A 25,165-nucleotide genomic window follows, 5' to 3' on the forward strand; every position below is an offset into this window, starting at 1 on the left:
GAACACCCCTCCTTGGGCGGGACAGGCGCCGGACGACTGGGACCAGACCCGGGTCCCTTCTCAGCAGTCCGCTCTCCCCGGCAGTGCACTGGAGCAAAGATGGCTCCCCTTCCGGTTCCGATATACTTCTTATAAATAAGATATATAATACACAGAGCCCAACAAAGGGGACCCATGGGGGTGGTATCTGTAGAGATCACAGTTCTGGTAAAGAAAAAAGCCAAGTGCAGCCTGAAAATAACAATAGTAAGGAAAAAAAAAAAAGATCCCTCCTGCATGGCAGAGCAGAGGGCCTGGGAGAGCGCTTCTTTGCATTTCCCTAATGGGGAAGAGGCAGGATTCATGAGGAACAGTCAGATCCTCCCTGAGATCCATTATTTTACATCATATATCCTTCTCCGTGGATGCATATCCAATGTCTGCTTTCTTCTTTGCCTGGTACTCTATAGTTCCATCCAAAAATATAGTATTCCTATTAAGAGATTTATATTAACCCTGAATATCAAACCCTTGAAGGCAATTTATTGATTATTGAGAATCAATATTAATAGCCCCGTGAAAAGCTTGAGAGTAACATGTGATGTATCCATCAGTACAACCTTCTCTCCCCTTCCTTCTCCTTTCTTAGTTCTCACTGTGTGCGGATACGGCCACTGACACAATTTTAAGCCAAATGATGCGAACTTTATTAAATACTGGCCAGGGCAATGAGCACTATCCAGGTCCATACCCCAGATTCCTATCCCCAGATTCTCTGGCCATGAATTAGTCAAAGGCTTATACATACAAACCCCACAAGGCTACCTCCCACCTTTGTCCATCTGAGGCAAGCATCCCGATGTACTTCCTGCTGGGATCTATCTCCCACCTACATGTGATCAGGCACACCCTGTGCTGTTGGGGTAACCAAGCTTGTATACAGAAGCAGAAATACTAGGCTTGATACATTACATCAACAACAGCCTCCAGCACTCCAGGAAGTTATTTGTCCCTGGGCCAGTTAGGCTTACAAGTTGGAGACATCTTTGTTTATTAGATCTCTTAAACTCAGTATTTTACACTTAGACTATAATGTCAGCCATCAGAGTTCCCTGATTTATATTAGGATCTCCAGGGCCAGTTAGATCCCTGCAGATCCCAAGAATGGTGTAATAAAACATTACAATGTCGTGATTTTTATACTCTAACTAGTGAAAATAAACTTACAAGGATTAATAAACTTGATAAATCTCTTAGAACATGACTTATCACACAGTGAAAGATTAAAGTTATTAAAAAAACACTTCATTTGTATTAACCTGTTTTACAAGCAATTGGTTTTGGGATTTCATCTCCAAATAATCTCCCAATATTTAAAACGACTCTGTAATTCTTAGAGTAATCCTTCAAAGAAGGTTTTTAAAGTCCTAGCCATAAGGCACTTTGGTTACCTGAAATTACTCTAAGCTAAATCTTTTTTTAATGGAAATTAATGCCCTAGTTAATAGAGACATTTAATGTTTTTAAATTTCATATGGGACAAGGATTCTTGAAACCTAAAAGGAACTTCAAATTCATTGTGTTGAAGCCTTCAGAGTTTTGACAGAATTGCCTTATAGTCTTTAAGTGTAAGGCCACGGAACCTGACAGATCTTTGGATCACTTGTCTCTACAGGAAACTAGAGGCTTTGGTCCATCACAGAATAGGAACCATTTCTGAACAACCATATGAGTCAAAGTTTATTTTGCAAATCTCAGAAGCATCACACTAGAGCAGTGTAATTTTCAACCGAGATATAAAAACATATGAATTATTCATATTAATAATATACAAGGTAGTTTTTTTTATTTGCACACATAAAAATCAGGTAAGATGTTTATCTTCTAAACATTTATGACTAAATCTCCCTTTCTCTGTCTTCTTGAACATATGGTGTATTATTATTATCTAAACTCACAGAATCATAGAACACCGCTTTTACTGCTGTGTGAAATATTAGATTGCTACTAGAATCTGGAAACCAGGAGCCTTCACTCCTAACTCCGCACCTCAATCCCTTTCAAAGGTCGTTTTAGTGATATGTTTATATATTTGCTGCATGTTTAATCTATTCAGAATGCTTTGAAGAGTTCATTTTGTTTCATTTGATAATTAGTATAATTATATAAGCAATATATACATAGTAAAACATAAAAATGGGTACATATTTTGTACTTGGGATAAAATCCAACCTATTGTCATGCTTAAAATACCGATACATCTGTTTAATAGATTGGTCAAGGTAACTTTCTCAAAGCCAAGAATCATTATCGTCCTTTCTTAAGATGATTTTTACTTTCCATATCACTACAACCATGGAATCGTTTCCCGTCTGGCTCTATTCTCAAAGCTACCAGAGGTCCACAAATGTAAAGGACTTAGTAGAGTCCATGAGTCGCTAAAGGAAGACCCCAGACTTAGATAGTATGCAAAAGCAAAGAGCGTTTTATTTCACAGAATTTCAACACACAGAGGTCTACCGTTTACCAATACGGAGATGCTGAGTGAGCTCACTTAAAGCTCCTTAGGGGGATTTCAAGGACATAGGTAACTTTTATCCTGATTGGTTGACTCTGTTTCCAGGGTATAGGCGTCTTTGGGATTGGTCAAGGTTCTGGGGAATTTTGGAGACTTTCCAAAACTGTTGTTGATGAACTGTTTTTGGCTCAGGCTTGGCTCAGGCCAGGTGGCAGGGCAGCTCTTGGCACGGTTTTCCTTGGGATTGAATTGTTTTGCACTTTTCCAGTTCTAGGAAACAGAAACTCAGGCCTAGTCTCCTAAATTGCCGGTTTGCAGCCTGACACGGAATCAACCTGGCTCTGGTCAACTCAGCCTCTCAGCCAAAGGTCTGACCACCCCAACCGTTGTCCTTTTAAAGTAACAACTGCATCCATTGGTGTATCCGTGATAATGTTTTGAAAGAAATCTCAACCATGTAAGATAATTCCAGTTGTAGGCAGTATTACTTACTACTATTGACAGCATCTGAGGAAGATGAAATAAAGAAGAATGTATCCTTTTCTGTGAAACAAACAAAAATTCAGACAACAAATATAGGAAGCATGGTTCTTGGATATTAGATATCAATCAGCCCAAGACAGCAGCTCCTGTGTAGGGAGGACAAACAACACTGGGATTGACTGAACCATCTGGAGGCTGCAACAGTGGAGGAGCCCGGAGGAGCCCCGCAGCCTTTCTCCCATGAGAAAACATAAGCAGGTGTCTTGGTGCCCACAGAGACTGGCATACGGACTGGGAGGAGCAAGCTAGGTCCCTGTAAAGCTGCAGGTGCTTCCCACCCTCAGTATTTCAGCTGAGTACTGATCAGCCCGCAACCCTGAGAAAACTGTTTAAGGCCAGAGAAGGAGCCACAGAATAGAAGCTCATATTTGGAAAGGAAGACTGTGTTCCCAGTGCACAGATATAACAAAGCTTAACAACAGACTTCAGATCTCAAAAGGTTCAAGGCTGTATCCAGAACAGAGTTTTAAAGTATCACAAGATATTTACATCTGTGCTTGTAACCAATCAGATAAACTTCATAATAGATGATGATGATGATGATGATGATGATGATGATGATGATGATGATAAATTTACAGGGCGTGTAAGGAAGCAGGAAGTAAAACCAATCAACAGACCCTGGGCACAGATGCAGAAACATTTTGTGGGAACATTAAAATGGCTATTTGCAACTATATTCTACATATCTGAGAAGGTAGAGGAAAAGCTGAGAATATTTAATAGGTGTATAGATTATATACTAAGAATTCTGAAATAATACATCAGAAGACAAAAGATTTAGTATAATTCTTAAATCCAAAATAAAAAATATACTTGTTGATAGAATTATCAACAGATTTGATATGTCACAAACAAAGTAGACATAACATTAAAGTATTGCAGCCACCACTTTATTAAGCCAGAATAATCCCTAGCTAAATATTTGTCCTTATACTCACAAATTAGTGTAGTACATACCCCTCATCAGAGGAACTGTGCTCTGCAACAGATGGAGATGGCTATAGAAAACCACAACCAATCGAAATGGAGCTGGGTCCCAATGGGCAGATCTCCAGTATCATCCATTCACCTAAGGCTTAGAGAACGTTTCAAAAAAGGACATGGAAAAATCGTTAAGAGCCTCAGATTGGGGAGTTTGCTGTGAGATTGTGTCTCTTATTAATATCAGAAGCCACGCCACTTATTAACTTGACTGCTTAACCACGAGCTGAACAAGGGCAAGAGGCAGCTAACGTGGGTGGGGACAAGGCCACAAAGCCCCAGCGCTTCACAGACAACGCCAGGATACTGTGGGATTCTGGGAGCTGGAGAAAGAGCACACCAATTAGTTATCCAATACCAGGCATCCAGACTGAAAAATACAGGCAAATAACATCCAATACCACATGGCCAGACTGAAAAATACAGGCAAATAACATTATACAGACTCAGCAGGTTAGATTTAGGAATATAGATTCATATTCATATATGTATGTATATACATATTTATATATGTGAAGTGATATGTATATATGATATTTATTTCTACCAAAATAGACATCGTATACCTATATGCATATAATGACAATTAGTGAGAAAGAGAAGGCACAAGTTTGAAAGAGAGTATATGAGAGGGTTTGAAGGGACAAAAGGGAGGGGGAAAATGATGTAATAGTATTATAATCTCAAAATTAAGAAATAACTTTAAAAACACTCTTCTGGATGAAACACAAAGAAAAGTCAAAATGAACTTAATGTTCATCTGATATTTGAACAAAGTCTATGGAACAATCTCAGCTACAAGTTAGAATCTGTGAGGAATGATGGGAGCTAGGATTTAAAGACATGTTTTATACAACTTTCCAAAAGCTAGGAAGTTTAAGAACCGTAACAAGTTTCAGTATGGGCAGGCAAATGAGGTGTGTTTGCTCAAGAGGTCCGGTCTCTGGGACCACTTGGTAGAAGAACCAACTTCTCTGGGAGTTATGTTCTGATAATACCATGCATGCTGTAACGTGTTCACGCCTCCCCCCACATAAACACAATAAAATATTTTTAATGTCAGCATGAGGGAAATGAAGAAAAAAGACACCTCATAGTTTGTTTGTTTTTTTTAACATCAGAAATAAAGCACAAAAATATGAAGGTGACATAGTAGAGAAAGATAAGGAATTTTGGAAAATTATTTATCAGAAGTGGCGTAGCAGAAGATGGGAGAGGGACATCATCAGTGAACTAAGGGGAAAGAAAAAAAGGTTGACATCCTGAATTCAGATTTAAGTTGCTTGGGAAATGCCAGGGAAATAATGACTGTATAACGCATAGGCAACCTGGTGACGTTCCTCACTGAGCCTGAAAATACTAAACATTTGATTGTGCTCATAAAGCATAGAATTAATCAGTTTGTGTCACGTTTTACATGCCAGTCTGTGGACCAAAAGCTGATGTTGCTAGTTCCTAAGAGAGAGCAGGGTGCGTTGAGTTCCTGAGGTCTTTGAACACAGGGACGCACAAGGTAACAAAGTGCTACGGTGTATGATATCTGTCCCCACCAGAACAGATGGCATGTCTGTGCCAGCTCAGATTACCATCATGTTGTTTATTTAATAAACATTTATGAAACCTAAATATGCTAGAGCCCTAACTGTGATAAACCAGCCATTCCATGACATTTGTGTCTGTTCACTGGTGTCTGCTAATGAGCCTCACTCAGCCTGTAATTCTGATCCTTGGGCCATTCACACATTAATTTTGCAGATGATTATCAAAAACCTGTCCCATCCCCATGTTTTTTTCTACAGTCTGTGAGTAAGAATGTCAGTAAAAAAATTAGTTCTCGGGGAATCTTTTATTGGCAGATAGACAATTGACTAGTAAGAGCATTAAAATGTTGAACTAGGAACGTGAGGGGAATGCTGTGGAAGGCAGAAGGAATTGTTCATTCTGTGGAGTGCAGAAGGTTGTCAGAGGTGCTGACTATATGGGCTGTACAGTTAGATACTGTTGCTATACCAACAGACATTCCTGTGTGCATGTGTGTATGACACATGTGTGCATATATATGTGTGTATTGTTTTGTGTGTATATATCTGTGCATGTACGTATGATGTGCACACACACACACACATTCCTGTGCATAAAGTTTAAAAGTTGTTGTTGTTGTTGTTGTTGTTGTTATTTAGACTGGAGAGATGTCTCAACCATAAGGGCACAGAAGCCCTGGCTTCAATTCCAAGCACCCACATGACAGTTAATAGTTTCAGGGCATTCTGATACCATCTTCTAGCCTCCATAGGCATCAGACACTCATGTGGTACACTGACGTGAACACACAAAGCACTCATACAAATAAAAACAATTAAATAGACATTTTTATTGCCATTTATTTATGTCTGTGAAAGAGCACACACTCATGAATATGCGTGCAAGTGCCCAGAGAGGTATGAAACCCCCTGGAACTGGCGTTACAGGTGGTCATGACCTGCTGTGGGTGCTGGAAACCGAACTCCAGACCATTGCAAGAATAGCAAGTGCTCTTAAATGCTCAGCTTTCTCTCCAGCCCTCAGACTATCATTTTGAAACAATCATCTTGTAATGCATGTGTATTTTCTGATTCAGACCTTGAGACATGACACAGTGGGCGTGTTAGTTCTGCAGTGTCTGTGGTTTTGGCTGAGGCTACATGTTTGGAAGCCTGATGTCTGGAAAGATGAATCAATCACCTAGACCAACTCCGCTCGCATTTCTGGCATGATCTGTCTGTTACATGAGACCTGGGTGGGTTTGTCAAATAGAAAACCTAAACTTGACTGATCCATGTTATCTAAACTTGACTGATCCATGTTACCTAAACTTGACTGATCCATGTTACCTGTTTTGCAGCACATCTGTCACATGTCCTGGAGAGTTTAGGGACATCCAGCTTTTAACATTGCAGTTCGGAGATCCAAAAAGGGTCCCACACAATATAGATATCACATAGACTTTTTATGATCTAACCTTGGAAGTCACTAAAACATTCTCTGTACTCCATTAGTTCCAAGCAACTTAAAATTCCACCAAACTCAAAGAGGAAAAAAGTAGACTTAACATCTTGATGGAGGAGTGGCAAACTCTGGGAGTGGGCGTGGGGTGAACGATGAGGGGCAATATGTACATGTAAGACATGTGTATGTAAACGTGTGTATGCATGTCTTTGTCTGTGTGTGTGCGCGTGCACGTGTGTGTGTGTGTGTGTGTGTGTGTGTGAGAGAGAGAGAGAGAGAGAGAGAGAGAGAGAGAGTGATGTGTGCGTGTGTTGTAGTTGATTAATCTCCTCTAATCTCCCCAGCAGCAGCTGTGCAAGTTCCTTGATACTGCACCCCAATCAGTGCTCTGGGTTCTTGATGAAACACACAAACACACACACACACACACACAAACACACACACACACACAGCCTTCTATTTTTTTTTAATTCTTTTTTAAGCTTTATTTATTTATTTATTATATGTAAGTACACTGTAGCTGTCTTCAGACACTCCAGAAGAGGGAGTCAGATCTCGTTACGGATGGTTATGAACCACCATGTGGTCACTGCGATTTGAACTCAGGACCTTTGGAAGAGCAGTCGGGTGCTCTTACCCACTGAGCCATCTCACCAGCCCGCCTTCTATTTTAATATGCCTTAAACAGTGCAGTGGCTGGGCCACTCACAAACTTCCATATTGCTAATGCCTCCCCTCCAGTACTCCTGAATTTACTAAAATCTATATTCCATCTTTGCTACCCCAGACCCAATGAGGAGGCCCTGGGGCTGCTCTTGCCGGGTTCTTACATAACTGCTACTGTGTCTTCTGTGGCTCACAAGCCTGCATCTTATTCCTTCCCTGGCATGATGATTCTGCTTAGTCCCTGGTCTCCTTGCCTGGGAATTCTGAAGTCCTGCCTCTGCCTCTCTGCTCGGCCATTGGTTGCTGGCAACTTTATGTACCAATTAGAACCAGCTGGAGGTAGGAACCCTCAGCATCTCACATGTGGGATTCTCATGTAATTTGGGAACCCATAATGTAAGCATTAAACCAAATCCACAACATGCATATATGATGCATGTGTACATCTGTGTGTATGTGTGTATTATTCATATATACATGCATGTATATGTCTATGTATGTGTTTATACAGGAGCAGAGGGGTGATAGGTTAAGCTTCTAAGGGCACACGTGACAGTCCCCACACTTGTACCACACAAGCTTTACCCACCTGCCCCTCTCAGCCCAACTTCCAGAATCTTTACATTTTCTGGGAACTACATATATATCATGACGTGGAAATAATCACATTGTGGCTTGTGTATATTAGCAGTTGTCTCGGAAAGACATCAAGACACAAATTAGGGGTTCACTTTAAAGAACTTTTAAGTTTTATTCTGGGGAAATTCGTCTTTGGTTTGTAGGTGCGAGATTTCAGCTTGAAGTTCATTATTTGTGTTTTCAGCTCAGGCCTTGTTTGAGTCACCCTGTGATTTAGAAGTATAGGCATAAGGCCTTAAAAGGGTGGGGTGGTGGTGGAGACTAAATGGCATAGCAGTGCCAATAGAGACCCTGAAGGTAATTACCAAGCAGTGACAATGTAAATGAAAATAATAAGCAGGTGACATTAATATCTCTGTGTGCAATTGCTCAAGGCTAACGAGAAGCCAGGAGCATGAAGGGTGACTCTGAAGCAAATGACAGCGATCCCAGATTTGGGGTGAGGGGGGACCATGGCATGCAACACGTCCTGGTCAGGTGATGTTGGTCAGGCCACGGAAAACGCTTCACCTCTGTGGACAGTTTTAAAGTTGAGAGGGAGGGAGGGAGGGAGGGAGGGGGAGGGGAAAGAGAGAGAGAGAGAGAGAGAGAGAGAGAGAGAGAGAGAGAGAGAGAGCAGGTGTTCAAGCAGACTTCAAGAGTTCATGCTGACTCTTACTTAAATTCATGTATATCAATCCTAGATTTTCTGAAGAACAGAAAAGAACAAATCCATGCAGTTTAATTTTCATTCCCAATAGGAAAGCTGTAGCGAGAACACTGTTTTCTCTCTTTAATGACTAGTTCCTCTGTGTCCTGTTAGATTTTTTAAAGAGACTCAAACTTCCTCCTACCAACTCCTGAGACGTTATCAATTAACCACACACAGCCCATCGAACACAGCAGAGCTGTAATTAAACCAAATTGCCATGTAGTGGCTCTCATTACACAATGACACAGTTTTTGTTAGGACCATGGAGAGAGTTTAATTACACGTCTAGACACCCCCTGAAGGCAGAGTAGCCGTATTATCTTAGAATCTTTAGAGAGGAACATGAGCTTTTGATGGCTACATTTTAAAGAGATACATGATAAGGTATATTTAGGGGATCTATCTGTTCCTTTTTAAATTCCACGTTCCACTTTAATGCCTACTTAGGCTGGGAATTGTTTGTGCATCTGTGAATTTAAAGGCTTCTGAAGGGAAATGTCTAAATTTCTTCTTCTTTTCATATTTGATTCACCTTTCATTTGTAGCCAAATACTGTTATTTTTCCTTTAATGCATCCCAATATCAACTCCTTCTTTTTCTCTCTCCCTCCCTCTGTACCTCCTTCCCTCTCTGTGTCTCTGGTTCTATCTCTGTGTGTGGCAGTTTGGGTATTGGTGGGTGGGTGGGCTCGCACATACTCACACACACTCATGCCATGGAATGTATTTGGAGGTCAAAGGACAATCTCAGCTCCATCGTAGCTTTGTTTGAGAGGTCTCTTGATCATTTTGTCTGCGCCAGACTAGCTGATCCAGCTTCCCAGAATTCTCCTCTCTCTACCTCCTGTCTTGCCAGAGGAGCAATGGCTCAGATGCACTACTGTGCCAAGCTTTATGTGACATCTGAGGACCCTAAGTCAGTTCCTCACACTTGTGTCGCACACTTGTGTAGCACACTCTTTACTTACGGGGCCACTCCCCGCCTCACTCTTACTTTGCAGTGTTCAAAGCGTGAGCTATCGTGTAAGATGCCATCATCTTGAATACCATTCCTTCTCCATCTTTGAGTGGAAGCCGCCTGTCCCCTGAGACTGGAGTGCTTTCTGCCTTCATCCCAGCCCCGCCTGGTCAGCCTGTCAGATGCCCAGACTGGACAGACATTTCCTTGATGCCCACTCTGGATATATATTGTATGTGTGTATATATATATATATAATATATATATTGTATGTGTATATATATATATACACATACAATATATATAATATACAATTTAAATTTGCTTATTTCTTATTTCTTTGGAACTGTAGATCATTTTTGTGCCTTGTCCCACACTATCTATTACTTTTTAATATAACATCTAATTACCCAAACATTTCTCTAGTCTCTAGCCTGCAATCTCCTCTTCCCCGAAACCTGGCATCATACAGTGAAAATGAGAACATGAATCGACACTCCTCCTTTTTAAACATTCTCAGCATCCTGAGGGAAGATGCCTCACACCAGGCACTTGCTCTAATCCTATATACAAATGAGTTTTGTGCACTATTCATTTGTAGGCTACATGTATGCTGCTTCATTTTTTTTTTATAGGCTTGTATTCTCTCAACATAAGATTTGCATATTTAAAACCAGACCTACCTACTGGCCATTACTTCCTTGTGTGATAGTTATCTAAAGTGATAACAACCCATTTAATGATTGCTGTCGAAAGAAATACATGTTTCAGTAAAATTTTAACTAAGTGAATGGTTTTAGTTTTTTTAATTTAGGAGGAAATAGTGTAGATAAAAACCAGTGTCATAGAAATGATGCTTAGATGACACTTACTAACATGTTATGACATGTGTGTTTGAAAGAGAATGCTCACTCATGTTCCTCCACTCTGCTAAACCGGAAGACTCATGCCACAACCAGAGTAGGAGTTAGAGGCCGAGTGTCCTCCATTGCCCCTTCCCTTGTTGACCATTCTAACCTGACACTCCAGATTTCCCTAGCCAGTGGCATCAATAACTCGCCTTTCAGACATCATCTCGTTTCTAATAAATGAGAGTTTCTTTGTGCTTTGCTGGAGAAGAGCTTGAATGGAACAAATCAGGGTAATGATATGAAGAAATAGGACAATTTGGGAAAAATTTTGGAATTAAAAATGGACAGAACTTAGGTATGAATTTAATAGAGGCCGAGGAGAGATGAGAGACAGTCTCTGAATTCACTGGGAGCCTCTCACGGGCTGGGAAAGCACTCCACACTAATATGTACCCCAGCTCTCATAAGCTGTCCCCTGATGTGTGTGCTTTAAGCATAGTTTTTTTTGTAATATGGGTTTTTAAAATCCTGATGTGTTGAGCTATAACATTATGTTAGAACTTAAAATATCAGATATAGATATCAGAGTCATAAATAAAATTACACAACTGGTATTTCATTGTCTTCCCGGTGTAGTACCTGCATGAAAATGGGATTGTCCATCGGGATCTCAAACCAGAGAATCTTCTTTATGCAACTCCAGCCCCAGATGCACCACTCAAAATTGGTAAGAAAGTTTTCTGATGTTTCATGACCCATTTTTTTTTTTTTTCCAGAGCAGAAAACATTTGCTAGACGGAGTTTTCAATTTTGTTCTATTCAGGATTGCCTCTGTCCTTTTCCCTCAAAACCTTGGCATCTGTGAGTAACAGTGCATTGTTGGTTAGCTGATGCCCTTGGGCCGTTAACTGATGCTATGTGCTGGAATCCCCTGCACCACTGCAGGAAACCCCAATGAGTCCTAGACTCGGTGCTTAGTAAAGATGAGGGCCTTGTGTTTTTAAAATAAGTTTATAGTGAAAATGTGACTTGTGGTTTGGCTATTAACTTTGAATTGCCCAGTTCTTTAGAGCTCAATCTTACATAATGAAGAACTTTAATACAAACTACTTGCTAAAAATTTGTGAATGTAGACTCCAGATTCCATGTTTCTGTTAACAGAGAAAACTCAAAGACCCTATTTCCAGGGTGATATTGCCTAATAAGGGTTTAAAAACTCCCTTTTATGTATATTTATGAAGACATAGTTTTACAAAGGGTTTGTTGTTGGCCAAATAAATTAGAAAAAATCTAAATCAAATAATATTTTTGATTATGCATTGCTTTATAAAACCTTAAAATGCTCATGTATAGACCAACATATCAAAATGTATACAAGACTTTCTCAAATTTCATTGTCTCTAGAAATCCACCCATATAAGCATTCAGAAAAAAAAGTGACCTTTGGGCAATTCTTATCTACCCATTGAAAGCAGCCCTTTAGGAGAAAAATACATTGCATTTTATATCCCATATACTTGATGAAACAAATTTTCGTTTCCAAAGCCCATTGTGAGAGGTGAGTTCTCCTCTCAGAATCTGTATAAAAGCCATTGAGGGGTGTTAAGCTCCTCTCAGATCTCCTTCAGAGGCAAGCTGATATGTTCACTGGATTTACAAGTGTTAACACCTCTGCAAATTAAGTTGTCCTACTAAGGAAGAGCTCAGGCTGCAAGTGTGTGTCCTGAGAGCAAGACTCTAAAAACATTCTGAGAAGCCTGCTGGGCAGCCAGCTTGTTCTGATAATCACTCCTGATCAGTGTGCAGCTAGGGGTGGGTGGGTGGGTGAATGGGGTCTCCATTTCCTTTGACATCACTTTTAGAGATGTGGTCCTTAAGGAAATCTCTTTAGATGGATAGATGGATACTAATTTGTGCAGGAAAGCCTTTCTTTCTGAAAGGCTGCCTGTTGGGTTTGGTGGTGTGGTCAGGGGCTTTGTAGAAATGAGGGTGCATCTTTGAAGTCTAAAATGGCATCCAGTCTGTGGCTGCCTCTCTTGAGAATGGCCTCGAGCAGTTTCTGCATTTTGAAGAGGGGTCATCCCACCATAGGTCAGCACTGTAGCAACTTGGATAATATTTTACTTAGGTAATATGCAGAGGAATGAATAAAAATAATTCGGACTCCCCTTGAATTATTATCTATCAACCATTAGGATCTGATGTTATTTATTTTCAATCAAAATAAGATTTTGATATTTCTGTTTACTTCCATGGCATCTATGAAAACCTTTTTTATTTCACCTGTGAATTAACTGACTTATATCACTAAGCCTATATTGTCTTTTGGAATTACTGTCATGTCAATCTCCGGAATTTTTACTCTTAACATCACAGTTGCATTACTAAGAAAATTAGTAACAAAAATTAAAAACATATTAATGTTTTTGAGATTTAGAGAAAATTCAAGCATTATAAATTATTCGTAAGTGTATTTGTGGGTAATGGTTTTTTCCAAGTTAAAGAAACGCTTCAATTACTACTTATTTTTTTAGCTTCTTCTGAAGCGACTTGTTTTCACCCACATCCACCCCAGCACTGGGTCAGAGGTCAACAGATACATTTGTTTTGTTTTTGAAAAGCAAAGGTACTTATACAAGCTGAGAAAAGTCTTGGTGCACTAACTTCTCTTGTACTTCTAGCTGATTTTGGACTTTCAAAAATTGTGGAACATCAAGTGCTCATGAAGACAGTGTGTGGAACCCCAGGGTACTGCGGTACGTTTGCTCTGACACTGACACTTTACCTTTAATGAAATCTATTTTTACCTAATGACCTGATTTTGCTTTAACTCCCAATGTCTCTATTTATACATGTTTTAGGGTGGCCATCAAATGGCTTGGCCTTGGTCATGGAGTGACTGGGTCATATATAAATGATACTCGGGTCACCTTTTGTCTTTCCTGGGGCCTCAGTGATATGGAATGTAGGACACCTGTGTCAGAATACCTGTTGGGTCACAGCCACTCTGGGAGCCATGCAGGAGTGGAAAGTCACTCTGAAGGGAACAGGCAGGGAGCACACAGCAGGCTGTGTGGTTACAATTAAGGCCACTGGCCCTCCCTAATGGTCTTTGCTTTTCCTTAGGAGGGTGTGTGAGGAGAGAGAATGATTCATTTATGTAGCATACAGTGTAATAAAATTAGGGCAGCCTCACTTGTTACTAGAGCTCACAGCCAAAATAGTCTGACCATTCAGCTATATCAAGAGAAAAATGGCATAAAATATACAAAGTGGAAAAATAGATTTATTTCCTGTCTTCTGCAAAACTGGGGAAAGCACTGCTTCTCAGTCTGTGTCTGCATTCCCCATGACGGTTTTACAGTTTATAGAAGGGGCACAGTAAAGCTAGAGAATGTGGTTATGTAGATTCAGCTATGGATCCCAACAGTCAGGATGAATGTTGTCTTCCTCCTGCCAGGGCTGGAAGAGAGAAGCTGACCCTGACCTTAGCGTGATACAATAGGTCCTGTAGAGAACTGGAACTGAAAAAGACAATGATAAGAAAAGGTCTGTCTGAAGACATATGGCGTTCGTTAATTAGGTTACCCATGCCACTGCCTAGCTGGCTTTCCCAAGCAGAGTCTTCCAGCCACCTAAGAAAATGTCTATGTGAAGACATATGGCGTTCATTAATTCGGTTAACCTGGGCACTGCCCAGCTGGATTTCCCAAGAAGAGTCTTCTGACCATCCTTGAGGTAGACAGTGCTAATGCCTTCCCCTCCCCTTGCCCCATCTCCCATGATGAGCTGAAGGCACCCTGTGTAGAGCCCTCAATTCACAGACAGAACAAAAGCGTTTGATCCATGCTAGCATGCACCATCCAGTCCTTTTTATAACTAAATTAGGATAGCAATAATCGAGCCAGGAATAAAACAACTTGCAAACGTTAGTCCCATGCGCCTAAAGTCGGTGGTCAACAGACATGGAAGGGCTCAACCGAAACATTTAAAGGGAACGAAATTTGTGTCACGACATGAAAGATGAGGCTCCTAGCATCAGTTTCTACCCAGCACACCATTCACTCACCTCTTCAGTGAACAGATGTTAATCCTCTATCTCCAAAAATATTTACATTATGATTCATAACAGTAGTAAACTTACAGTTATGAAGCAGCAACAAAAATAATTTTATGGTTGTGGGTCAACGCAACATGGGGAACTCTATTAAAGGGTCGCAGCATTAGGAAGGTTGAGAACCACTGTCTCCCGGTGTGCTGTGCAGATATCATATAGATATATGTAAAAGCCATTATGGAAACACAGGAGGTGTCTGTAGTTACTGGACATCCTCTTCTATAGCAGCTGTATTCATAGACCACCTTCTTCCTTAGAACTAAACGGAGACATAATTGACTGATTTTTAACACTTTACTACAGAGAGGAGATAGGGAAAGTGCAGTATTCTTTAAGCAAATGCATGCTGGAAATCCCCAGAATTTTAGTTCTCGAAGTAATATTAATATTAACCTTTTAACATTCTCATTTTTTTTAAGAACCAAAAAGTTTGAATATCTTTTCCTGAGTCCCATGGTTCATTGTTAGAGGCTCAGGAATAAGAACTCAGATATTTCAAAGCCAAAATGTCATGTAAGTCTCCTTTAGAGTGGTGGCGCAGGCCTTTAATCCCAGCACTCGGGAGGCAGAGACAGGTGGGTTTCTGAGTTCGAGGCCAGCCTGGTCTACAGAGTGAGTTCCAGGACAGCTAGGGCTACACAGAGAAACCCTGTCTCAAAAAACCAAAACCAAAAAAAAAAAAAAAAAAAAAAAAAAAAAAAAAAAAAAAAAAAAAAAAAAAAAAAAAAAAAAAAAAAAGAAAAGAAAAGAAAAAGAAAAAGAAAAGAAATCAACACAGATAAGTCAATTTGATATTTCTGTTATTGTGAGATGACTTGGTTGACATGTTCGGTTTTTAGTTTGTCTTTCTTTCTGTTTTGAGAGAAGGTGTTACTCTGTGTATCAGGTTGGTTTCCGGCTCATTTTGCAGCCCATGTTGGCCTCAAACTTGTGGTGGACCTCCTGTCTCAGTTATTCCAGGCAAGCCACCACCACACACCGTGTCACCCTCTAAAACTTCAGATATATCACCTCATCACTGTAGGAAGCAAAAGTCAAAATACACATGGTCAGACATAGCACCCACATATCCTTCTCTGTTTCCATGTTAATATACATATTTTATAATTTTACTTTAAGTGCCTGGGTATCTCTTCTCTGTCTCCATGTTCATACACATTTGTAATTTTGTTTTTAGTGAGGTAGTTTTCTGGTAAATTAAAAAAATTTTTTCTTACAATTTTTTTTCATAAATAAAATAGCAGCACAGAATTAGATACTTATCTTCCCATTAAAGGTTTACATTGTGCCAAGTATTCTTATTCTAAACCACAAGGCCTCTAAAGCTGGGAAGCATATTGGCTAATAGTAAGTTCAGAAAACTTAATGTAATTGTGATGCAGCATCCAGGGGCCCAGTCAGCTCCTGATGGACAATGGCCTCACAACATAACAGAGCATGAGATCTCAGCAATATGGTTCTCCGAGTAAGGCTGGCATTGTGACAACGCCAGTTGTCCTGCCAGGAGTGTACAGGGGAATTCCACATGGTCTCACCCCTAGATGAAGGGCTTCATGTGTTCAGTGGCTGCTGAGAGAAGGAGAATCATTTTCCTTAAGGGATGATCTCCTGTTCATGGTCACATCCCAAGTGGTTACTTCTGGGCCTGTGTAAGCATAAGCTGTGCTAGTTGAACTCAATAGGTTTAATATTCGTGTTATCAATAAGACTTATGGATTTGTAAGGGGGAATGAGACACAGCAGGAAGTGGAGGAGGGAGAAGGATATGGGAAGGGGTGATGTAGATTCAGTGTGCATGTATAAAGTGTGCATAAAACCTTTCTAAAAGTAGCTATGTCTTAGGTAAGGTAAAGGATATTCTCATGTCCAGAGTCTAAATCTAAGCAATATTAAGAACGTCTATAGCTATGGTCATGTGGGTGCCACTGATCTCAGTGTCAGGGACTCTGTCCTTGTCTCACAGTTCAAGTTGGCTTCTGGACATCAGTCATCATTTCTGTGTTCTGTACAAGAAGGAAGAAGATGAAAACAAACAAACAAACAAAAAACAGTATTCCTTCTTATAGGCAGGTAGACATGTAACCTACATATCACTTCTGCTTGCATAACACTGACCATATGTAGTCACAGATTCTATACTCTCAGGGACTCCAGCAGTGATCCTGATAACTAGACATATTGCTTTCCCGAGTTAATTGGGGGTCCTGTTGCTAAGTGACATCATTCATTTTGGATGCTGTAACAAAATATTTTAGACAGGGCTCCTTACGAGCAACAGATACTTATTTCTCCCCATTCTGAAAGCTTAACCATCTGAGATCAGGAAATTGGCTGATTAGTTTCCTGGCAAGGGTCCTGCTTACTGTTGGATAGTGCCAGATGGTTTGTCTTCCCAGGGCAACAGACTCGGTGTTTCTCTCGAGCCTCTTCTACAGGTGCTAAGTCTATTCATGTAGGCTTCTCTGTGATGGACTGATCCCACAGCAAAAACCCCACTTCCTAAATCTGTCACCTTGGGGGAAATAAAGATATCATTATATTAATACCTGGGTCAACACAGGCATTTAGGCCTTAGCATTAAGGATGAGTTTGGGGGCTGGAGAGATGACTCAGTCAGTGGTTAAGGGCACTGGCTGCTCTTCCAGAGGTCATGAGTTCAATTCCCAGCAACTACATGGTGGCTCACCTATTTGATGCTCTCTTCTGGCATCAAATACATACAAATATGCAGATACAGTACTTATAAACATAAAAATAAATAAGTCTTTATTTTTCAAAAAGAATGAGTTTGGATTAAGTGACTCATTCCCTCTGCCACAGGCTAATGGAGCAAGGTACGTATGTTGGGATAAGAGCATGAGACAGTTGCACTGTGCAATTTGCTGGAGGCTGCTTGTGGGTTTATTCTTACGGGGTTTGTTTCCCTTAGAACTATTTTCTGACAATGCCTCTTGGATCCTTTCCTCCTACTTGTATCATACATTCTATTTCTGCCTACAATAATTCATAAGTCCCTATTTATCCTCCTGTATCTCCTTCATACCTTCACGTGTCCAAGACTGTGGGGGACTGAATTTAGTTGTACCAAATATGATCATCTGTTTATCATCAGTAATTACTGGATAATTGCCTGGACAATTAAGAGAAAAATGAGAAAAGATCATGAAGATTGCCCATAAGAAAGAAAATGATGAACAGTGTGATAGTTGGCCAGGAGATGAGTTGGTCAAAACAATTCCACAAGAGTTGAACAACTGCATACAAGCTACATCCTCTCAGGGACATAAGAAGATCCAAGAGAATGGTTCATTCTTTCGGCACACAAAACAGTCATTGTAAGAAGGACTGATTCATTCATCGATAAAAGGAACACTGGGTATTAACTGTGTAAAGAGACTATGTGTTAACCTCTGAAGCCACAGGCATAAACACAGTATGTTGTGTGCTTCAGAATTTCATGGGCTACCAAAGAAGTTAATCAAGGTTCCCTGTGGCAATTTCTATATTTATCTGAGTCAAGGGCTCAGGGATTCAGCAGAGGCAGATACTAACTTCGGTTCGTGGTACATTAGAGAGACATTTCCGCTCTATAATGAAGGGGAATGGAAGTTCTGTAGAGAGGTGGCCATGTGCACTTTCAGTGGGCACAGGAAGAACAGATTCCTAGAGGGCTGGTAGTGCCTGGCCAGTCCAGAGCTGTCTGTTACTTTGACACTCAGGACAGCTGGGCCATGGAGTCCTTGGGACATAGATACAGATGGATTTAGACTGGTAGGGTGCATCTATTATAAATGATTATATATGTTCTCACATGAACACCTACACACACACACACACACACACAATGTACACACATAAACAGATAATTAAAAATAAAAGTGCTTTAAAAGAATCTGTATTGCTAAGGAATGTAGAAGTATTAGGAATGGTGACTCAACAAAGGCTTGGAATCAGGATAATATTTTGAAACCAAGGCTGTGTTTTATAAATACCTTGACATATAACAAGTGAATGTGAAGGGAAAAGATTTAGAAAGCAGTGAAGTCAGAAAGCTATTGTCAATACTGCCTCCTGCCTTTTAATCACAAAACTATAAATAGTTTCTCCTTGGAGAAAATAGTTGACCTACTCTTAAATCAGTTCAGATATCATTGCGAAAACACTATTTACTCTATTGTCCTTGACATAAATGGGCTCATTAGTAGATAAACTTACAATGGTAACCTGATTTCTATTGTTGTTGTTGTTATTATTATTATTATTATTACACACATGCATGTTGTCCTAGAGTATGTGTAATGGGGAAGGAGGGAGCTGAGAGGCCAAGAGTGATTGATCCTCTCTTTCTGCCACAATAGCAGCTCACCAGGAAAGGAGTCATTTGCTGTAATGGAAAGAGATGAAAGTAGCGAAGATAGCTGCTTACCTCAGGAGACTATTTTGGGAGCTCAGAGGGGAAAATGGTGCTTTGTAGATTCTGAATTGCTGGAAAGAAATATGGAATTACTATCATAAAGGCTGGGCAGGTTTGCAATATTTTTGAACAAGGTCAATATGTTCATACTTAAAAGGCAAGGTTCAAATTGTATATAAATGTATATTTACTTAGATAATTTCTTGACCTGAAGGAAGTGCCCTGGAATATTGCTTTAGAGTGGAGAAGGCAATATCCAACTTTATATGGCAGCACAGAAACTAAGAAAAAAACCAGAGACCATTGTGACCAGGGCACAGGAAGTAGATAACCTAAACCAAAAGTGACCTGCAGGACTTCAAACCGAGAAAACAATTCAATTACAAAACTAATACTTACAAACATCTGCTTTTTAAAGTGAGGCCAATCAGAAATCATCTAAACCATACTTCCAGGATTTCTCTCAATTTCCATCATTCCCCTTGACCACAGATAAAATCTGTCATCAATTTAGGCTGTGTTCTTCCATGAATAAGTAGATAGAAGGGAAATTGCCCATTTATAGAATGCGTCAAGGATGAAGCCAAAGTGGAAGACTGGAGAGAATCCTTATTGTGCAGTAGAGAACATGACTTTGAATGAAAGTAACAATTTATGGCCTAATGACCCAGTGCAGCTGCCAGACAACGCTGAGGAGGAGCTTGGGAAAGGAAGGTGCTCGCAGGTTCTAGAGAGCATGAATATGGCACACCATTATAAGATGTGCCATAAGATGACATAGGAAAGAAAGCAGATGCTCGGGGTGTGAAAGACATTAGTGAGGGCAGGATCATGCATTGGCCTTTGCCAGTATTTCCGAGGGAAAAAAATCAAAGCACAAAGCAAAGCTGTTTGAAGAGTTTAAGATTGGCTCGTTTATGGTACATCTCTCTCTCTCTCTCTCTCTCTCTCTCTCTCTCTCTCTCTCTGTCTGTCTCTCTCTCTCTGTGTCTCTGTCTGTCTGTCTCTCTCTGTCTCTGTCTGTCTCTCTCTGTCTCTGTCTGTCTGTCTGTCTGTCTGTCTCTCTCTCATCCTCTCTCTGTCTCTCTCTGTCTCTCTGTCTCTGTCTGTCTGTCTCTCTCTCCCATCCTCTCTCTCTCTCTCTCTCTCTCTCTCTCTCTCTCTCTCTCTCTCTCTCTCTCCCATCCTCTCTCTCTCTCTGTGTGTGTATGGTCTAGAAGCTATGGTGATTCCAAATTACCCACCATCTTTCTCTGAGATGACCAAGGAAGAGGGTTATTGCTTCCTGAGGCTTAAGGGCTAGATGATGGTAGAAGCTCAGCACTTGTTAGTATGAATGAGAAATCATGCATACCCCCAATGGGACCCACTAATGATGTCGAAAATATAAAAATTGTACAAAAATATCTAATATTGATAATCCAGAGACTTTATGTTAGCTGAGAGAGGTGCCTAGCAACCATGCAGTTGGGAGGAGAGGAGAAGGATGAGCTATTCTGGTTGTGTGATGTGAGGGTGGTTACATCCAAGGTCAGTTATTCTCTGGTGCATGGTTCCAATTTTAATGGAAGGCTTTCCAAATTACATCCTTTGAGAGAACAAGTGTTTATGTTACACCATCTGTCATATCTCAGGAAATAAAAATAGGAAAAGCTACCCACTTGGTCTTGTTCTTGGAACCTTTGCCCAACACTGTTAATAAGAGAGGATTTGTTTTGTAAGAAAATTACCAAAGAAAAATTAAAGATACATCCTGCTTAAGTAAATAGTCATTAGTTTTCTAAGAAATGTACATGTTAAAAACAAAATTCCAGGCTGGAAAATATTGATTTATGCCCCAGGCAAAGGAAACCAATGACTAGCATTCTGAAGTGGCCTATTAAGTTTTTAGCACCTTCTCAATTTCTCTTCAGTGGAGAAAAAAAGGCACAGGTCTCAATATATGTTATATGAAATCTTAGTGCTTGATAAACATGTTACAATATAATTTATGTGATATTAACTGCCATGCTAATCACAAAAAAGGGGATCAAAAGTATGGAAGAGACCAATGTGGCAGTGGACTAAGTAAAAGGGTATTTCTGTCTGATACCAATCACCTAATTTATTCATAAGCTTAGTTAATTAAACCATGTATATTCATATTTTATATTTGCACTTCTGTCCTTATTCAAATTCTATTTTCAGAGCCCAGAAGCTGTTAAGAATTTATTTTCTTTCAACATTTGCCAGGCTCTCATTATTTTCTGAGACAGCCCTATTGGCATAATTCAGATGAAATATTAATACATAAAACCTTCCCACATGCTTATCCCATGAGCATAGCAATGTTTTCCCATTTGCAGGCTTGGGTACTGGCTAATGTGTGTTGTGCTTCTATTTAAACCAAAATGGAGCTAATTATGACCAACTAATGAATGAGCTGCTACTATATGTAAAGCTATTGGCAACTCCAGAGGCACCTATTCCTGTAAATAATATTCTGGGAGCTGCCATATAGAGAAGACTGTTAATTATACCATACACTCAGACTATGGCTGTCTTGACATTAGAAATGCACACTACATCCTGACACACTACATTCAGTCACTTTTCTGCATTACCACAAGTGAATGTGTTATCAGAAAAAGGTCAGTACTTCTAAATGTAGGTGGCTAAATGCACGTCTTCAACTAATGGCATGTGAGAGGCGTAATGAATGCGTGGACGTCGTATAAACGAGAGTTCCTTACCTTCTGCTTCTTGCTCTGGAAAAAAAAAAAAAATCCCCAAACGAGGAAGACTGAGCACTAATCTGACACTCGGGGCAGGACACACCAGCTTGCTTCCCGTCTACATTAATGTCTGTCTAGCTCGTGCAAGGCTATGGTTCAATACCCAGCACTGAAAAACGAAATTAACCTTTTTTTTTTCCTTCTTCTTTTGGTTTTTCGAGACAAGGTTTCTCTGTGTAGCCCTGGCTGTCCTGGAACTCACTCTGTAGACCAGGCTGGCCTTGAACTCAGAAATCNNCCTGCCTCTGCCTCCCAAGTGCTAGGATTAAAGGCGTGTGCCACCACGCCCGGCTGGAATTAACCTTTTTAATCACCATGCTGCAGACTAACCTCTTTTGGGTCTCCTATCTGCAAGGAACAGGTTTCTGGTTGCAGGTGGGCGAAGAGTCAGCAAGAAGGAGGGGTGACAAACAGACGTGACACAAGGGAGTATGGATCTGAATGTAATTTGTCAAATCGAGCATCAAACTTTTTATACAGAAGAAAATAGGGAAGTTAGGTGACACACTGGCAAGGTACAATGAGGTTACTGGATTCTTACACAACAGACATGAAGGACTGGCAGGAACTAGCTGGGATAAAATTCAATGTTAACAACTGGGATCAAAAGCAGCCCCACCTAAGGTCAGCTTAATCTTAGAAGTCAGGGACAAGGGCTTCGTGCCCTTGCCATAGTTCTAGTTCTAGTCTATTGTATAGTCCACCTTCCCCCAGGCCATTGTAAATTCCTGTGTATAGGTGTAACTCAGCTATCTATAGTGTATCTACTCTGGTTCCTCCCTAGACCACAACCTTCCTTCTTCGTAGATAATGGTAAATTCCTGTGTAGGGCAGTGACTTAGCTATCTATCCATGCCCAGGGTTGGCTCAAGGACTGACTGCCTAGGACTGGTGAAGAATCTAACTTAGCTATATGTCAAAAATTCAATCCTTAGAATCACTTATAATAAAGCAATATTAAGGGAAAGCACAAAGATCCATTTACCAACTAAAGCAAGGACATTGGAGCATTCGTTATACAGGAAGCCACGGTTCCAGGAGACTAAGTTTCTGTGAACTTTTTGCCTCCGGACTGTGCCCAGGCTTTTTGGCCTGTCAGGCCGGTCACTACTGAAGTGGGTGTAGCATCATCACTTAACTGTTAGTACAAAAATATTAACCTCTTTAATCAGATCTTACAATTTTTCTATCTGACTTAAGTAAATTTTCCTATTATTTGAGGAATTTGATCTGAGGCCTTTGAAAGAACATCATTTCTGGAAGAGTTCTTTCGTTTGATTTACTTTTTCTCTTTAACAAGCATTGATTTTTGGATTTTTTGCTTTGTGATAATTATCTAGAGTTTCAAGTTTTCTGAATATGAATAGTCAGTTCTGGGAATGCAGACTAGACTTTTAAAAGTTAAACTACAAAAGTAAATGGTAGAGAAATATTGTAAAACCTTTCGAAGACCCAGGTTAGATTTCCAAATAGTGATTTTACTGCCATGGTTTTTTCTTTGTTTGTTTGTTTGTTTGTTTTTGTTTTTTAACTAGGTAAACATGGTGTTATGTAGAAAGCTTTTGCTGTAAAGTTGGCTGTGACTGCGCATAAAACGGGATGCCAGCAGACTAGGATGTAGGTTAGCTCACAAAAGCAGGCTTAATAACTGTTCTACCAACACTGTTGTGTTCTAGCATACACTGGTCTTTGCTTACAGAAGGCAGTGAGCTTTGAAAAGAGAACGCTGGGCCCTGGAAGAGAAGGCTGTTCCAAGGAATTCATGCCCATTTGAATAACTCTTAGGAGTATAGGTTTCTGATATTTTTTACAGCCTGAAGGAAAAAAAAAATGGTTAAATTGTAGTTTAATATTTTAACACGTTAAAAAACAGAGTGATCTACTTTTCACTGTACATTGTAACACACACACACACACACACAATATCACACTTGATGATCTAAAACTAATAGCTTCTAAAGAAGAAGCATCTCTTAGAGAGCTTTTCTGAATAATCCAGGGAAGCCTGATGCTTCAATGTGGCTTTGTAGACGCCTTTCCTCGGAGCTAAGGATATAGCTTGGTGTCACATAACTTTCCTAGCATAGGTAAAACACTGGGTTTGATTCCCAGCACTGAAAAAAGTTACAATTTAAAAAATAGTCACTTAATAGTTTTAACAGCACACTCTCTGTCTTCAGTTCTGGTCCATGCATACCATGATAACTCCATGAAATGGCCGTATTGCTACTTTTTAATTTTTTAAAAACTTCTTTGACAATTTTATATAGCTTCTTGAAAAATAACCTAGAAAGTTCACTCTGCCAATGCTCAATACAATTTGTAAATCATCTACAGTGCAGCAGGAGAGAGTCTCGTCTGCAGCTATCACCAAAGGAAGCTAACCAATTGTCTACATTTCTTTAATGTAAATACTCACTAATATTTCATTCATGGAAAATAACTATCTACACTGAAATTGAAGGATATGAGTGACACTGGCCATGTCACCAAGTAAGGAACAATCTTACCCAAGTATTAATCAAACACATAGAGATGACTTCTATTTTACAATGGAATCTTTAAAAATCAAAATGAGTTAAGTACACAGTAAACTCTCATTTGTGCCGCCTATTGCTTTCTACTGCCCTGGCTGATGGGTCATGTTAGAGTTACATGATCAGTGGGAGGGGGATAGAATGGAAGACCAAGGATGCTATAAGCAGATTGGAGAGGGTACACAAATACACCTCCCCTGTGACCGTAGCCCTCCTTCTCCCCGAGGTGGGATGTGTCCCAGACTATCTTTATCAGATGAACTGGTAATGAAAAATGGTATTGGCAATATGTAAGGCTGGGCACATGTAAGAGTGGAAGTAACTGCCAGGAACACCCCTTCTTCTGACCTTGGGGAAGACACGACTCTACAGGTTAAGCCTACTCGGAAGCTTGAAATCTGGGGTAAAATGAGTCTCTTTGGGTCTTATATTGTCTTGATATGACACTAATTATAAGGCATATTTTGGGGAATGTAAGCTGTGTAGTCACTCAATGTTCCTTTCCTAAAT

The 25,165-nt window shown here is 40.1% G+C and overlaps 1 protein-coding gene across 2 annotated transcripts in view; it reads left to right on the forward strand.

The window, feature by feature from the left end:
- Camk4 (calcium/calmodulin dependent protein kinase IV) overlaps positions 1–25,165 on the forward strand; it is a 227,350-nt gene that overhangs the window by 181,728 nt on the left and 20,457 nt on the right. For both annotated transcript variants that reach the window (XM_021214784.2, XM_029547243.1), the window contains exons 7-8: positions 11,450–11,540; positions 13,495–13,569. In XM_021214784.2, the coding sequence (XP_021070443.1) occupies positions 11,450–11,540; positions 13,495–13,569 (166 nt within the window). The remainder of the gene's footprint in view (positions 1–11,449; positions 11,541–13,494; positions 13,570–25,165) is intronic.

The sequence above is a fragment of the Mus pahari genome, chromosome 15, assembly GCF_900095145.1.
Source record: "Mus pahari chromosome 15, PAHARI_EIJ_v1.1, whole genome shotgun sequence".
NCBI classification, from domain to species: domain Eukaryota; kingdom Metazoa; phylum Chordata; class Mammalia; order Rodentia; family Muridae; genus Mus; species Mus pahari.